The following is a 16,814-nucleotide window of genomic DNA, read 5'->3' on the forward strand; positions in this document are numbered from 1 at the left end:
AAGGAAACACATCGGTCTGTAGTGGAACAAACGTTGTCAGCTGCACTTTTATTTTTCTCCAGTAGAATCGCATTATCAACAGCCTTTCTTTCAGCAGTACAGCAAAAATAACCATTGTTACTTAATTCTCCAGGTTTGATCTGAAGTGTGCATTACACAGTAATACCCATAAAAGGTTTTGTAAGTCACTGTAGGTGGAATGCATAAAAAGCAGTAAGTTATATGCCAAATTTTACTTTGCATTTTAAAACTACAGACTTGTGTTCAGATTTTCAAATTACCATGTTTGCATTTTCTGGCAGGCTTATGCTTCAGTGAATGTAACTTTTGACATTTTCACTCTGTAAAGAATGATTTTCTTGTTGCATATAACTTACAGGCATACACATGTCAGAAGAGAGGTAACAAAACATTTCTTGATCACAGTAGTTACAGAGGCCATTCAGATGTTAAGAGATGGACAATTCTCTTCCCCAGGACTGTGCTACGTAGAAATGATCCACAATACATCCTCCTCCCTTTAAATTTAGCACACTGAGAACAGCTTTAATGCACAAGTAAATACTGATGAGAAACCATTCTTCTCTCATGACAACAAACATGGAGCTGTGTGATCTAGGAGACACCGGCTGTTCTGCATTCAAGAGCCAAAGGAGCTTTTCTTCTGATTTGAGGACAAAGATCCTCTGATCTGAGGACAAAGTTTACTGATTCTTATCTACAGTTGGTTTGAGGACTTTCTTTAGTTAACAAATTGCTCCCGATTTTAGTACTTTGAATGGTTTGGCTTTAATAGCGTCTGTCCTTTGGCTTTGTTCTGACCCCTCAGACCATCTGTTTCTGCAGTCTCGTTGGCTGCGTTGCATTATCTCTTCGCACCCCAAAGTAAAGCTCTGTAGCTGACTTCTTAAATTATTACTAAATGAAGATGACCGCTGATGAAATAGTTTTCAAGGATTAGAAGTAGAGGTCATAATACATCTGCAAAATGATCACTGTGTACTGAAGTGGTATGATTAAATAAAAGCCTGAGACAGTGTAGATGCTTTTGCACAGCAACAATTCTCTCTTCATCTGTTCTGCGCACTGGGAGCTGGTCTTTAAGCATCAGAGCCGTGGCTGACTGACAATGGTAAAACTTCTTTCTAAATTTTCCCTCCAGCTGCGCTCCAGCTTGCAGCTTTCTTAGGAGCTCTTTCAGAGGTTTAAGTGTGCAGGATTAAGTGTGGTTTCCGATCTGATAAAGGGATTTAAAATGAATGCTACCATCTCTCTCTGCCTTAAGGGCCATATGGATGTGCTTAGCTGTTGGAAAATATTTCCATCATAGCAGTATGAAACAAATGCATGAAATCTACAGGTATGCCAGATACCCCATTGAAAAGAAGAAAAAAAAGCCGTAAGATTTTACCCAGCATGTAGGAAACGTGGTATTTTTAATTAATTATCATACCAGTCCAGGAAAAGCAAGGAAAATGAACACATCACCAGGAAAAAAAGGATCCATACTCTAAATCCAGCGTTGTTTTTGATTGCCTGTGAGGAAAAGGTTATCTTGGTTACCAGCACCAGTAAAGGTACAGTACATACTTTCACAAAGACAACCCAAAATGACTGTTGGTGGTTTCAGTACGTACTTCAAGAACAAAGCTTGCCATTAATTTCAGGTGGGTAACAGGTTGGTTATACTTCTCTAGATTGATCACATTATTGATTCTCTCAAAGTCTTAAAGGTGGTGATTTAAAAAGGAAAAAAAACAACGTCCAGATTGTACACAATAGAAATACAGCCAAAACAAAGAATACATCAAAATGTACATGCTGAAAGGTGAATTTTAAAGTTCTGAAATTCTGTGTGATTAGGAATAATCAGTCTTCATTACTCTAATAAATGTCTCCCATTGAAAAACAAACAAAAATACCTAACCACCAAAGTCTGACAGCAGCCATTTCTAGAGGTTGGGTTAGCGTTAAGTGGTTCAGCCTCAAAGCAAGCAGAGCAAGGATCAACTACAGCAAGATTGAGCAAATTTTTCCTAGAATTTCCTTTCTGAAAATTTAGACTGGCAAATCACAGGGAACCTGTTTTCTCTCATTTTTCAGTTTGTTTGCATGAAAAGTTCTGTTCCACGTGACAAAAGCAGTAATATGAGTGTTTTGTGTATGACCTTTCTCTACTGTTTCTCAGAGTGGTTTGAGAAACTTGGTTCTGCCCACAAAAGTAAATTCATGCCATGCTGTGAATAGCAATCTTTGACCATAAAGGCTGGGACAATCCATTGCCATTCAAGTGCCCTATATAAAGTCAAGTAGTTAAGAATCGCAATTTAATGGCACAGTAACTATATGCTAAGTATTAGTAAATCTATTGATTTTAGTCCTAAAAAAAAGAAAAAACACGACCACAACTGAGAAATCCCTCCCATCTTCCCCACCACGTGCCGTACCACCACGCCTCCTGGACAGCCACTGAAAGGACACTTGAGATCTTTCCGACTCCGAGAAATGTGGAAACAAGTTCCCAAGTCAGAAGTTTTAAGTAGCTAAGTCATGCTTGATAAGGTATGTTAGATGCACATTTCACACCAGCTGAGCGGTAGGCAGCGCATCCTTTAACTACATATTCTGTGTGCTTTCATGAGAGAGGAAAGAAAAAAAAAAAAAGAGGGGAGGGGAAACTGAGCCATTTACTCCAGAGCCTAATTGAGGAATTGTTTCTGCTGAAGTCTCAGTTCCTGAATAAAGCATCACCTCACTCTAATTAGTAGGACAATGGGACAGAGTTGTTTACTAGGCACATGTGAGATGTGTTCAGCATGGTAAAGAGACTTCTCTGATCATGCTTAATGTTTAACTCCAGTTTCAACAATGGCAGCATTGTCTTCTAGGTGCAAATTTTATTTTTTTTTTTTAAGCTAAAGGAACTAAAAAAACAAAACCAACAAAAGAACCCACGAACTCCAAAGGTGCTTAAATGCAGAAGGGGAGACCTTTGTGTTTCAAAACAGGGTAAGCCAAGCAGGTTTCTGCAGCCCCATTCAGTTACTCAGTCATGGTTTGCAAGGCAAGCAGCGCAAACTCTAAGCTCAGTTTCTTCACAGCTTTTCAGAAATCACATCCCAGTACCACAATGCACACTAAACCTGCGTTGTGTGTACAGCTTGTACATGCTGCTTAGAGTAATGCCTGAGCAAAACTGAAATGCAGGAGAAAGAAGCCAATTTAAAAACACGACTTAGATACATCACCTCTCTTATGTCTTCATTGCCTTCCTTGATATTCTCTGTCGCGCCCACAACTAATTGATGGATATTGTCAATGTCAGTTTCCTGTTAAAAAATAAGAAACGCTGACAAAGTTTAGGAGAAAAACACCTGTAAGGATCTGGGAAGAAGAACTTACATGTAAAATAAAATCTGATCTTATTAACATCGTAGCTTCATTTATGCTGCCTTCAACTATGCAAGGCCACAGAAGTAATTAAACTGTAATTTTTTAATCATTGTGCCTTTATGAGCCTGAACTGAGGCCACCAAGATCAATAGGACGTCCCCTGCTTACCTAGAATCAAATCTGAGCTGTCTGTTTTTTGACAGCTCTTCCGGAATTGTCAAAAACTTGCTGTTCTATGACACTCAACTTTCATTTTCAGACAGGGGGATCAGTCTAACACACTGCATTTTCCATTTCCACTATACACCAGTATATAACGGCAATAGTTACCATTCCAGATTATGGTTTAAAAAGACAACTCTAAAAAAACTTTTCCTTCACATTTATGTCAAAAAATGATTAATCCTATGTTTAAATCTTGTGTAGAACCAAGACCAAAATATGCCCAGGAAAACCTTTAAACAGTGTTTGCTACAGTAACATTAAATTTTACTAACCTGTTGCAAGACTTTCTCAGTGAATATCTCTTGTAATCTGGAAATTTCCACCACTTTTCCTTCAATTTGTCTTGGCAAAGAAAAGAAATACTCTGTTAGAAGCTCACGCAAGCATTTTCACTGCCACAGGTTCAGATTCTCCAGGTGGATAAGCACCTCCCCTCGCACCGTATCTACGACAGCTCACTCTGATTGGAGAACTTCATCTTCTACAACTTAACCGAAATAGAATGTAAACCTTCCGCATTTAACCAGTACTATTTTGGATAACTTTAGTGTATATTTAGGAACCTGTCTTGACACTGTGAGAGAGCAGGACATGTAAACTCCTACAGCTCATTAGCAGACCACACAGAAGCGGACATTTCCATTTTTCCCCTCCCTCCCCGCACCGTTACAATCCCTGCAGCACGGTGTCCCACAGCAAAGTCACAGCGTGGGGATGTTACCCTGGTTACAGCAGCTCAAGTAACAGAAAATCATACCTGACTTCATCAAACAGATTATTCATTTCACCAACCAGCCTCTGGTTCTCCTGCTCAAACTGGAAGAGAGGAAACAATCAGTCTCATTGGAGTTCCGTTCTTCACGAAACTCTTCAAGAATTACCACCATCAGCCTAAGAGAACAATATGAACCTGCCACATAGAGTGGCACCAACTACTCTAACTCTTGTCACTGTCCTCCTGTTATGAACCAGGCCCACAATTAACCTGCAGTTGGCTCAAGAGTTCTGCACTAAGGAAAATGTACGGGCTTAAATTTGTCCTATTTTATTTTAGACATTTGAGTGGGGAAAGCTTTCATAGCACGCAGTACTTGATCTTTACACTGGTCATCACCGTACTTGTGTCCTACCCACGGCATGAAGTTGCAGCTTTTAGATGTCACTGTACTAGGAAGCACTTTGCTGTCTGGTACTTCATACTTTACAAATGCATTGTAAATGGCCTCGCTTCAGTTATCCCAGCCGACCTCTCTCATTTAAAACTCCCAACTAATCAATGAAACACTTAAATACATTCTCAGCACAGCATTTTTCAAATACACAAGCATAAACAGACTTTATGTAGGAAAACAAGCTTTGATTTTCTCCATGTATTTCAGTGTCAGATCAATTGGGATTCATTATGGAACAAGTACGGTGACATGATCTGCTGAAACAAAATACAGCTAGAATACAGCTGAGACACATACCATGTGTCACAGTGGAGTTAGTTGGAAACAGCATCGTAAGGACAGTGCTTTTAGGACAGGGCACTGTGAGGTGGAGTTCTCCAGGTGCCTGCACGAGCCTGGTCCTGCAGCGTTGCCAGCAGACACAGCTGTGCAAGCCACAGAGGAGCTGCGCCGCTGCCTCTTCTGCAGGCACGGGATACAGCAGCACGCCTTCAGAGCTTCCTGCAGCCTGCTCCTGCCACAGGTTCCTGCCGTCAGGAACAGCAGAATGCCTCCAATGGAAGGGGGCACCAGTCTCATTTGGGGGGAGGGAGATGAATTGAGGTGTTCTGCCAATTCACCTACATGGCCAGAACCTCAGGAACAGCGGGAACTCCGAGGTCCTTGCACATTTCTCACAAACTAGGACAGCCCTGTCTCTGTGGTTACACAGAAGTAGCACCCAGGATGCATCTACCCTGAAATTCTTGCCTACTATGTGCTCTAACAAGCTTCATTTCCAAATCCTGAGTGATATATGCAGCAGCCCGAATACCAGAAAACAGGATTAAAATCCCAAAGAATTTGACATCGGAGCTGTGCAAGACAGCAAGCCCTATTCTACTACGGTTAATCTACTTATTTTGAACTAGCTTGGGGATTCTGGTGTAATTCAATCAAGTTACAATTTCATTAACAGAATCAGTGCAGCAAGCTGTAACCGTTTTTCTGATTTCTGTAAGAAATAAGTATTTCTGCACACATATTCAGCATCAGAATATCCCCGTGCTGCTATCTGATCAAAACTGAGATAACAACTAATTCAGAGGACAAATTTTAAAGAAAGAAAGAGTGAATGCTTTTAATCCCTTACAAACAGCACAAATCCAATTAAGAAAGTTCTATTAAAAAAAAAAAATCTTTGATAAAATCTTCCCCTAGCGTGAATTGCTTTTTGAACTGCCCAATAGTCTTTGCAATTTGAAATCATGGCTGGCAAACAGAATGGCTCAGTAGCAGGACCTGATAGAACAGGCAAGCGAACAAAAGAGCACAGAACACAGCCCCTACCAGTGTGTCCCCAGGGGCGTTATGTGATGGGGACTTAAAACAAACTCCATCAATCACAGCTCCGTGACTTACAGCTTATCAAAGTAGCCTCCTTGATGACAGTGAAATATTCTGTTGCCATAGTATAGCAGGAAGTGACAAACTGCTTCAGATATTTCTTAAAATCTGATGTGTGGCAGAAATAACTACAGTTCTTTTTGTTTTCCCTTGAAATAAATCATTGAATGTGCTATACCTGAACTCAGGACAACCAAACAAGATAAGAAGTCAGATATCTGTACTCAGTTATAAATTGAAACTTACTGTGCAAATCATACAACAGCTTGCCACTGCTTTGAATGATGTAGGGATCTCTGCTCAGGTTAAAATAATGACAAATTGCTGCTGTAACCACCCAGTAGGGCTTTAATTCATTCTTTTACCCACAGGAAGGATCATGGAGCCATAACTGAGATTTTTTTTGGTATAATTTGACACAACGTGTTCCAATTTGAAACCAATACAGCAGGTTCTACACTGTAACATGCCCCCACCTGAGGACTGCTAGGTTTTGGGTTTTTTTTGGTAACTGGAATTGGCCCACGATTCACAAATCAAACATTAGAAAGTAGAAATTTCACTTCTCTACAATAGCAAACGTAATGCAGAGGAGAGAGAATTGACCGTCCTTCCAGTGGCACAAATTCCTGAAGCTGTGAGGGTTCATTAAGTGTTTGGAAAGACCTTTTAATTCCTGCACTAAAAGCCCAATAAGGTCATTAGGCTTTGCATGTTACTTTGAAGTACTTAAATTATTTCCACGTTATACCAATATTTACATCTTGGACCCAAATTGACATGAAAATTAGAATAATGGCTCCAGTGACATTGAAGTCCATTACACAGTACCCAGCTTCCAGTAATGAAGTCCAGCTCTCAGCTCTAACCTTCCTTGGAAAGACAGTGAAGGCAGTGCTACTGTCAAACATTCACTGCACACATCCATAGCCTTTGTCAATAACAATGTTCCCGAACCCTAAAAAACATTTTAAATATTTTTTTTTAAAAAAATCACAAAACACTGTAGGTCCACAGAACCACCCAAGGGCTTGCTCAGCTCTGAGCATCAACATACGAGTAGCAAAGTTTACCTTGGAAAACCCATCCAGGAGTCCAGAAATCCTTCGAAGTATTAAACTACTAAACACGGTTTTTTGTCTTACTTCAGACTGGAATCATTGCACTTCACAAGTCAATAAAGAGAACTTATTCCAGGGGGAAAAACAGAATTCCTAGGTGGCCAAAAATCAACGTTTGAAGATGCTTAATTTTTCTGCATGGGATAACAGAACAAACTCACAGGTTCAGGCAACTCTCATAAGTCACAAAGTATTGAGGCCTTACTCTAAAATGTATAAAAGGATTCCATAAAAAAGAAACGCATTCATTCCTGTAGAACCATGGCAAGAGTTGTAACACATTTAAAACTTACTACAGAGAAGCCTAAAAAAAGGCAATCCAGCACTTAGTATCAGGTTTTGTAAGCCCTTTCAGAGCTGGTGCCTCTGATGCTGCTTCCTCCTGATCCTCTGGAGGGTTACACCAAGGGGGCTAATAACACTGCGCACAAGCACAGAACAACAACTCTATCCAACAAATCCTGTTTAAAGAGAAAACAGAAAGCAGGACAAAGCCTTCTGATTTCAAACTTGTATTCAGGAACAATGCGATAGCATCAAGAGCAGCCTGCTCTCTTTGATAAACCATACCATAATTTCATGTGGCTTACTCATCTGTGATGGGAAGTGATGCACATTCTGCTTGGGAACACCTTAATCATTGCCAAGGAAGCTTCAAGTTTTCATACTGCAGCAGCCCTGCACTGCAGCTCACCATTTTGAGAACTGTTCCCCCACTGGCTACTCATAAAGAAGTTTTTATCTACATAAGAAACAATGCAACGTGTGCAAATGTAGAGAGAGAGTTTTGAGCCATGCTCAAAATCATAAATTGTAGGAATGTTAAAAAGTAACGGACAGGCTGCCAGTAATCATTTGTATGTTGAATGTTGTACCCTGTCACTTCAATCACAAACAGAACTGGATTAAACCTATACATAAGGTTGAGCATATAAACAGTAGGGGGAACAATTGTTCACAAGGGTGGATAGCGATAGAACAAGGGGGAATGGTTTTAAGCTGAGACAGGGGAGATGTAGGTTAGATATTAGGAGGAAGTTTTTCACTCAGAGGGTGGTGACGCACTGGAACAGGTTGCCCAGGGAGGCTGTGGATGCCCCGTCCCTGGAGGCATTCAAGTCCAGGCTGGACGTGGCTCTGGGCAGCCTGGTCTAGTGGTTGGCGACCCTGCACTTGGCAGGGGGGTTGAAACTCGATGATCTTTGAGGTCCTTTTCAACCCAGGCCATTCTATGATTCTATAAAACAGCTGATAATGGGAGAAATGCAGAAGAGGTAAAATTGATGAGACTGTTGCAATGGAAAGCTCATAGCTATTCCTTCTAATAAAATCACTCTGATTTTGATCAACCTAACAAAGAGGAATAAAATGCAAAATAGCTATTTGTCTTCTAGGAGTAGTCCAAGTCAAAAAGGGCTAGTCACAAAATCTTTACTGTTCATTCCTGATGTTGCTTTGACTTCTACTGTTTCCTAACAAAATAAATGAAACTTTTAATTTCAAAATCACTTTTAATTTAAAGGACACTTCTAATCAGGTCTGGGAGGTGATCATCCCAATGTATTCAGCTCTGGTGAGGCCTTACCTTGAGTTATATGTTCATTTTTGGGCTCCTCGCTACAAGAAAGACATTGAGGCCCTGGAGCGTGTTCAGAGAAGGGCAATGAAGCTGTGAGGGGTCTGGAGCACAGGCCTTATGAGGAGCGGCTGAGGGAGCTGGAATTGTTCAGTCTGGAGAAGAGGAGACTCAGGGGAGACCTGATTGCTCTCTGTAACTACCTGAAGGGAGGTTGTGGAGAGGTTGGGGTTGGCCTCTTCTCCCACGTAACTAGCAATAGAACTAGAGGGAATGGCTTCACGATGCACCAGAGAAGGTTCAGGTTGGATATTAGGAAAATCATCTTCTCTAAAAGAATGGTTTGGCGCTGGAATGAGCTGCCCAGGGAGCAGCAGGAAGCACAACAAAATGGACAATAAGACTAAATGGATACTTGCCATTTGTATTTCTTCAGGTGACAGCTCATCTTCACCTTTACCATCCCCCCATAACCCAAGGTTAGACTGAGCGTCAGGCAGATTCCTGTCTGTAACAGAACAACCAGAGTTTGAGACAATGCAGGACAGCGAGCAGTGAAGCAATAGGCATTCTTCATTATTTCTGAGCTCTGATAAAATTATTAGATATCATTTCTCATTAACTGAGATTGAACCTACACTTACAGCACAAAATTACAACAATAGCCTTTAACTTCTAAACCAGGACAGAGGTGTACGCGTACACTAAGATTTGCGGACTATGAGGAGTTGGATTAAATACTGACAGTAAAACATGTAAAACAACTCACAACTGAGACCTGATAGAGCAGAATACACTATAGCAACTGAATTTAGCAGAACAAAAATGGGGGGTGCCTGCCCACGGCAGGGCATTGGAATCTTTCAGGTCCCCTCCAACCTAAGCCATTCTGTGATTCTAAAATAATTTTCAAAATGACAGTCTATACAAAGAGCTACGATCTCCCAATGAGATTTGACAGAACCACCAGCTCCTCATTCCTCAAATGTAAAAACAGATTCTCAAAGACATTTTGAGCTAAGCTGACAGGACAAATCTGGCTTCCACACACTGCTCACACTGCGTATTACAGGGCAATGCCCACAGCACTCTGGGCAAGGGGTCTTCCTGAATATAACGGGAGTCAGTTCTGTACCCACAAAATAACCCCTACACATCAGAGCTGCTCCACTGATTTCACCAGCATTTTCCCTTTGATTAAAGCTAATCATTTGCATAAATCTTAGCAGGAGTTGGGCATAAAACATCTTCAATGGCTATTTCTAGGATATTCTCTTCTAGAAGATTTATTTTTAGGCTTAATTATATACCTCTAATTATAGACAAGGAAGTTAGAATGGGAACAAAAAGGAACTTTACAACAGGAACCTACTGTTCTGAAGCTGTTCTAACACTGGTTTAAACTCCCAACAGTAACACTGCAACCTTGAGAAGGCCTCATTCCCCCACAGGCATTTTGACAAAACTCAAAACAGATTTGCACCAACCCCAAAAGAATTCTAAGTTGAACTTGCTCTGACTTACCAGATGCAAGTTGCAAATTAACATACAGTAAGATTTAGTTTTTACTTCATAGCATTCAGGCTTTCTATTTATCCCAGTTGTTTTGTTGTTTTTTTTTTTGGGGGGGGTTGGTTGGTTGGTTTTCCTGGGCTTTGTTTCTTTTTAAGGCATTAACAAGTATTTTCATTTGCTTCGCCAAGTGTTTTTAAACCTTTAATACATTTTTCTATTGCATAAGCAGTATTGATGCATGATTATTCAGATCATTAGTTCTCTTGAGTAGCCCCTGAATGGAGCAGTCCAATTTATGAAAAAACATAGGAAAAGTATTATAAGAAGAAATTTCAATCCTTCATTAGAAGTGAAAACTTTTGAAAAATAAATATTGTAAGAGAGCACTGCTGTACATTCTGATTCCCCAAAATCAAACCAGGATGTACAAACAGTGAGAATGTTACGCATGAAGGATACGGGTAAGGAATACAGCCTCTATAAAGTGTCTGTTCTTTCTTACAAGTAATAAGGAAGAAAAACAAGAGCATTTCTAAAGATTGTTTAGAAAGGATTCAACCCAATGTTTTCCACTGGGCATCATCAGTATTCGCAATCTATTTCACAGAGACACAAAACTTGTTTACCTAATCAATATATTTAAATTATATCAAAATTTATCGGCTTTGAAGAAGAGAAGATAATTAGTTTACAAAGCTAAGAAATAAGTTATATTCCTATTTTATCCCCGAGGAACCAATTACTTCCAGGCACTGTCAGCACTGTTAAAAAACAGCACCTGTATCCAATATGATTGCTAATAAGTAAATACTCAAGTAAGAGGTAAGTGAGCAACACACATCTCCCCAGCGCTGCATTCTGTCACCATGGTACATTTCTGATCACTTTGAAAGTTGTTCTGCAGCTTTCGTGGAGCTGACATCAATGCTTTTCTACAATTCATCCAGCAAAGCCCAGACAGAAAAAACAGCTAACTGCGTTTCACTTGCAAAAACAGATGCAGTTAATGAATGATGGAGATACAAAGTGAAGATCAAATAATAATAAAGATCAACCCTTTTCCATGCTGAGAGGAGACAGCTGCTAAGCTAGTGGACCAGTTCAAAAGCTACTCATTATTTACATTTATTTCCATAAATGAAACGTCAGATTTGTAATATGCAAATAATCACTGCCAGCAGAGCATGTCTACAGAGAGACGATTCTCCTGCCACAAAGGCACGTCCAGCATAATCCCAGTGTCAGTAGGTGCTCTGTCTCCAAAGTAATCACATTTTGGTTCGATACCTGCCAAAACACAAGACAAAACCCAAGTCGTGCCCTGGCTCTCCAAGGAGGATGCTCAGCTTTTCATCATAATGTTAAAATTAAGGACAGGACCACGACCTCTCTCAGAAGAGCCATCTTTCCAGCTGGGACATTCAAGCAAGGAACCCAAGCACTCTGATGACTAACATTTCATAGATGCAAATGATCATAACAGTTCTAAACCACCAATATCCTGAGGATGAAGCAGCTTATTTCTGAACACAAACATTTCCCCAATGTAGTTACTTGTTAAAAAGTTACCACCTTTGGTTTTCTAGATTTCAACAGAGCTGTTTGTCCATTTGTCACTTCATTCATGTTATTGCCACGCTTCAACAAGCACCTAGCAGTGAAGTCACAAGGCTAACTTCCATGAACAGGAGCTACAAAATGCACATTGTGTGCATTTCCAGTCCATTTCAGACAGATTTATGTTGATGTACAACTTTCCTAGTTTTCTCTAAGACTGGTCAGCATCCCCTTGGAAGTTCTACATCAACACCGCTACTGTAACCAGACCCCTACATCCAGCTGCGTTCTCATACAAAACTATGGCATAAACTAGTAAGAGTGAAAACTGGAGTAAACAAAATACGCAATAAACCAAGCTTCATTTCTGTTTATTGCAGTGGTTTGCTGTGTCCAAAGCAACCAGAGAACTGTGTTTCCCACGGTGTGGCACAGATTTCTCAGCTAAATAAAGCATCTCTGCAATCTATGGTGCTTTCAGAGACTGTGGAGACGTTCAACAACAAGGAAAGAGCACTGAGCTCTGCAGATGTTACTGTGCTGCCCCTTTTCTGCTGGTACGAACTCACAGCTGCGACATACTGATAATGTGTTACAGTGGAACTCATCAATGTGCCTGTGTGCTGCATCTCTTAAGACACATTATAAAAATGTACTAAGCACTAGAAACGACACCTCATCAAAACCCTTACTTCTTACAGTAAATTCAGCCTCCAGAGAGGAGGAAAAAACCCAACACGTATCAACAGGGCTGCACTACAAAACTGGTTGGGAAGATAAGCAATACCACGTCAGAAATGAAACAGTTTGTATGGTGTGAGGTAATTCAGTTTTAGAGTCTTCATTCAGAAATGGTAGTATCCCCTCCACATGAACCCACCCTTTGTATGACCTACAAGTCACTCTCCAGAGAAACTTCACTCTTTTAATAAAAACCAGAAAAAAAACAACAGATCAGCAGACAAATACGGCCATTTGGTGCACTTTTTCCTATCCTGACGAAGCAATGTCTCATTTGCCACAGTTTCTGTTTCCCTCCAAAAATAATTTTCAAGCTGTAATCACACACAGACTCCTCTAGACAGTACCAGCAGGACAAATCAAGCCAGGGAAAACAGCTCCGGGATTGTGGAAACAAGATTTCTCTTTAGGTATGAAACCTGAAATTATCTGCACAGCAGTAGCTCTCAGAAAGGCACTCTGCCATGAAGTTCTGTAAGCGCGCACTCCCCAGAACAGACCAAGGCGCCATCTTGGGAAGCGGCTGAGAGGAGACTTACACACACAGCCTCAGAAGCAGCCGCTAAGCAATTAGCGAGTTCTGTCAATACTTAAATACAATGCCAGCTGCAATGACCGCGAGGTCAGAGATGCTGCTTTAGACTTGAGGCTATTTCCTACCTACTGATAGAGAAGGTGCAACCGTTCCAGCAAGGAAATTCAAGGCTGTGCCTGGCCAGCCACTAAAATTCCCTCTATGAGCATATTCTACCCTTGTGTTGCTACTGTAGATGTGTCTAATTCAAGGTCTCTGTGCTTAAAATCTAGAAAACCTTTCTAAAAACAACTGCGAAGACATTGAGCTATTTTCCAATTCCCTGCCATCAGTCAAAGGGATCTGTAAAAATCAGGCAGATCTCAGAACTGAAAGGATAGTGAAAAAGTAAAAAGGAGAGTTCACACAGAGTTTATTGAGGGAATGAGAAAATCCAGCAAGACATAAGACTTTTTTAGCTGGTTGGAAGAAGCACGTCAAAAAGCTTAAGACTGCTTCCTCACTCCCAGTGTGCTTCTCAAAAGCCCAGTCAACTCAGGGAAGAAGAAAAAAGCGCAAACTACAGGAACAGGCCTGTAACTGTTTTATTCTTACCTTTACTTTCCTCTGCAGAAAGTTTTTCTTCAGTCTCATCTAAAGAATTCTGTGAAATTTTTTCAGGAGAAAGAGATGATTTGGACACATTGCTCTTCTCAGGTTCAAGTCTGGACCTACAAGCACAAGAGACTGCAATTTAATTGAATGCAACTGCATTTCTGTAAACTAAGAAAAACCTCAGATTACTTAAATTCATCACACTGTAACCTGCTCTTGCAGACTTCACAATGAAGATTTCCCAATCTAGATACAAAATGTACTTAGCAGCCTTCACTGAAATACTATTAGAAAAGCAAAGAAAGCATGAACGGTAATCCTGGAAAATACACATCACGTATTCAGAGTTGAGAAGAATTTTGAAGGCAACAGCATGAAAATTGGACATTTTGTTAAACTTCCTTTCAAAAAATCTAGCATATTAGAATATGTTTTTGTCACACTGAAATTTTTTACTAGAAATAGCCAACTCACCTAGTTAATTTTTTCAAACAAAGTAGTATTTAACAGTTTACTTTACATATTTGTATGTATTACCAAAAGAGAAAAGTACAAATATATAACAGAAATAGCTCTTTCCTGAAACAAGTTTATTTTGTTTAACTAGCTATAAGGAATAGTTTAACCAGGATGAGAGTGATCCTTACCTTGTCTGCCAAGGGACACAATAAACCATTTAGAAGCAAAGCAAAGCAAAGAAAAACTGTATGTAATGGTTGGATACATATTCTATCTAAGTCCCTGCTATGTAATTTTAATACAAAACCAACACAAAAAATGAGACGCATATTCAGTGCTTACATCAGTACTTCTGAACTTGTCAAAGATCTTTCACTATGGCACCATGAAGTCTAATGTTAGTGACTAAATATTGTTTTTTCTAGTAAACTTTCGTGGTTTACTGTTGTCTACAATGAATTCTGTAACCACTACCTAGTAGATGGTTAAATGCTTAGCAATTATGCTGATAGAGAAGCCAAAGAACAACAACAATAGAAAACCACCAAGAAATAATGTGCTGCATCACCCGCTGTGCCACCTTCATCACTTCCTCCCCTCTCAAATATAATCAACAGTTAATCTCATTATGATCTGCAATCTTCTCCTGCTGCTCAACAGAAGGTGTTGCATTTTGTGTCCTTCCTTTGTTGTATTGCGTCTAAATTCTAACTCATAATTAGAAAATTCTGAGAAAAACAGAAAATAACGTATTAGTCATCGCTGACTGACTACGTTATTTAAACAAGGAGAAAATAACAGGAAGCATTCATTAGTTCTAAAAACTCTGCAAGTCTGATTTCTGGTAATTTCACACAGAAGAATTTCTCATCTCTCCTCACTCAAGTTTCAAATTTGCTGAATACCAAGAAAAAAAAAAAACAAAAAAAACCTTATCTGGATGTCCATTCCATTCAAATTACAGTTCTGATACTGCAAAAACATTAATTCAAAAAATAATCAAGCTGATTTTTAATAACTCCATATATAATCCTCAAGAAATTATAATGGAAAAAAATTGAAATGAAATATAAATTTGAATACCAAAACTGAAAATCCTAACCGAGTACCTTTATAGTAAAAGCTCACTGTGTTTCTATTTCACAACAATTAATTGCTGGGGAACCATCCCTAAGTAATTGGCAGAACTTTTTAATAAAAAAATATAAGACCATAGACAAGGGCAACTTAACGTAAGAAAACTGGCAATTTGTTGAAGAGCTTAGGGTGTTCAGCTATGTAAAAGTACACATGATAAAGTATTTTTACTGCAAGCCCCTCAGAATTGTCTAATAAGCACATCTTCTATGCTGACTAAATTGCAGGAAAGAAGATCTGCACAAGGATTAATTTTCTTCTAAATAAACGTATTCCTTAGTTATTTGTTGTCCTTACTTTCCACAGTATAATAATCTACAAAGTTTTCAATTAAAAATGAACAAAAAGTCTGGAAAGCACTTCTTAAAGTAGTTTAAGTGATGGAAGATATTATCACATAAAATGTCTGCTGAAATCCTAGGGGAAATTACAAATCAACTAGTACAAAACACATTAAAAAAAAGGAGTTTTTCTTCAAGTCATCAAAAAGATTAGTTTATGCCCTGTGATTTATTTAAATTGAATTTTAATTTAAATGACAATTTAGCCATTATATCACATCTGCAATGCACACAGACCCCCACTTGGCCAACATCTGGTTTTTAATTCTTATGCTCATACAGAAGAGGCAAGGAGGTGTTCCCCAGCATTACAGAAAAGGGCTGCATCTTCTGGGCTATTTTTTAATGCCTTATTGCTCTATTAATTAAACGTTATCCTAACTTCTGGCATAGCTCTTTTTCACTGTACACATCAGATTGACTTGTTTTCCCTGGTTAGTCACCTGAGAAATCCTGAACCTTGGATTTGACATGGAAGCAATAATAAGAATAGAACAGAGTAGTTGGTATTTGTTATACTAATATATATATAATATTATACTAATATATATAATATTATACTAATATACTAACTAGCTAGTTATACATAGGAGGATCCACCCTTTCTTTGAAGTTCCTTACTATGAAGAATACCAGTAAGGTTAGGTGTTTTTGCACACTAAGAATATCACATAGTTTCTGTATGGTTTTTTCCCCACAAAGTTACAGGAATTACAAAAATGCTGAGGGCCTACCTTACTCTTCTCTCCTTACTACCTACCAGATTTCAGAACTGGTCTGGGGTATTTTGTTTGCTTGTTTTTGATTTGTACTTCTATTTCTGTCTCAGGAAGACACATATAAGAGAATCCAATCGCGTTTAATCATGCTGAATCACTCTGAGGAAAATGTACTTATGGACTTTTGAAAACATCTCTCTAATTTCAACATAGTAGCTGATTGAACAAGTATGCAAAAAAACGAACTCCCTTAAAGGTATGTTTTTTTGATACTTGGGGTGGAGAGCCTGCAAGCACATCATCTTTAGCTACCTCTCCCATACATTCGTACCTCTAGGTTAGC

General features: G+C 39.3%; 1 protein-coding gene across 1 annotated transcript in view; it reads right to left on the reverse strand.

The window, feature by feature from the left end:
* STX18 (syntaxin 18) overlaps window positions 18-16,814 on the reverse strand; it is a 52,893-nt gene continuing 36,096 nt past the window's right edge. Inside the window, exons 6-11 of the mRNA XM_021396641.1 lie at window positions 13,816-13,931; window positions 9,293-9,381; window positions 4,376-4,434; window positions 3,891-3,960; window positions 3,249-3,329; window positions 18-1,536 (exon numbers count right to left, since the gene is read on the reverse strand). Of these exons, the coding sequence (XP_021252316.1) occupies window positions 1,441-1,536; window positions 3,249-3,329; window positions 3,891-3,960; window positions 4,376-4,434; window positions 9,293-9,381; window positions 13,816-13,931 (511 nt within the window). The 3' untranslated portion in view covers window positions 18-1,440. The remainder of the gene's footprint in view (window positions 1,537-3,248; window positions 3,330-3,890; window positions 3,961-4,375; window positions 4,435-9,292; window positions 9,382-13,815; window positions 13,932-16,814) is intronic.

This window comes from Numida meleagris, chromosome 4, assembly GCF_002078875.1.
Source record: "Numida meleagris isolate 19003 breed g44 Domestic line chromosome 4, NumMel1.0, whole genome shotgun sequence".
Taxonomy (NCBI): domain Eukaryota; kingdom Metazoa; phylum Chordata; class Aves; order Galliformes; family Numididae; genus Numida; species Numida meleagris.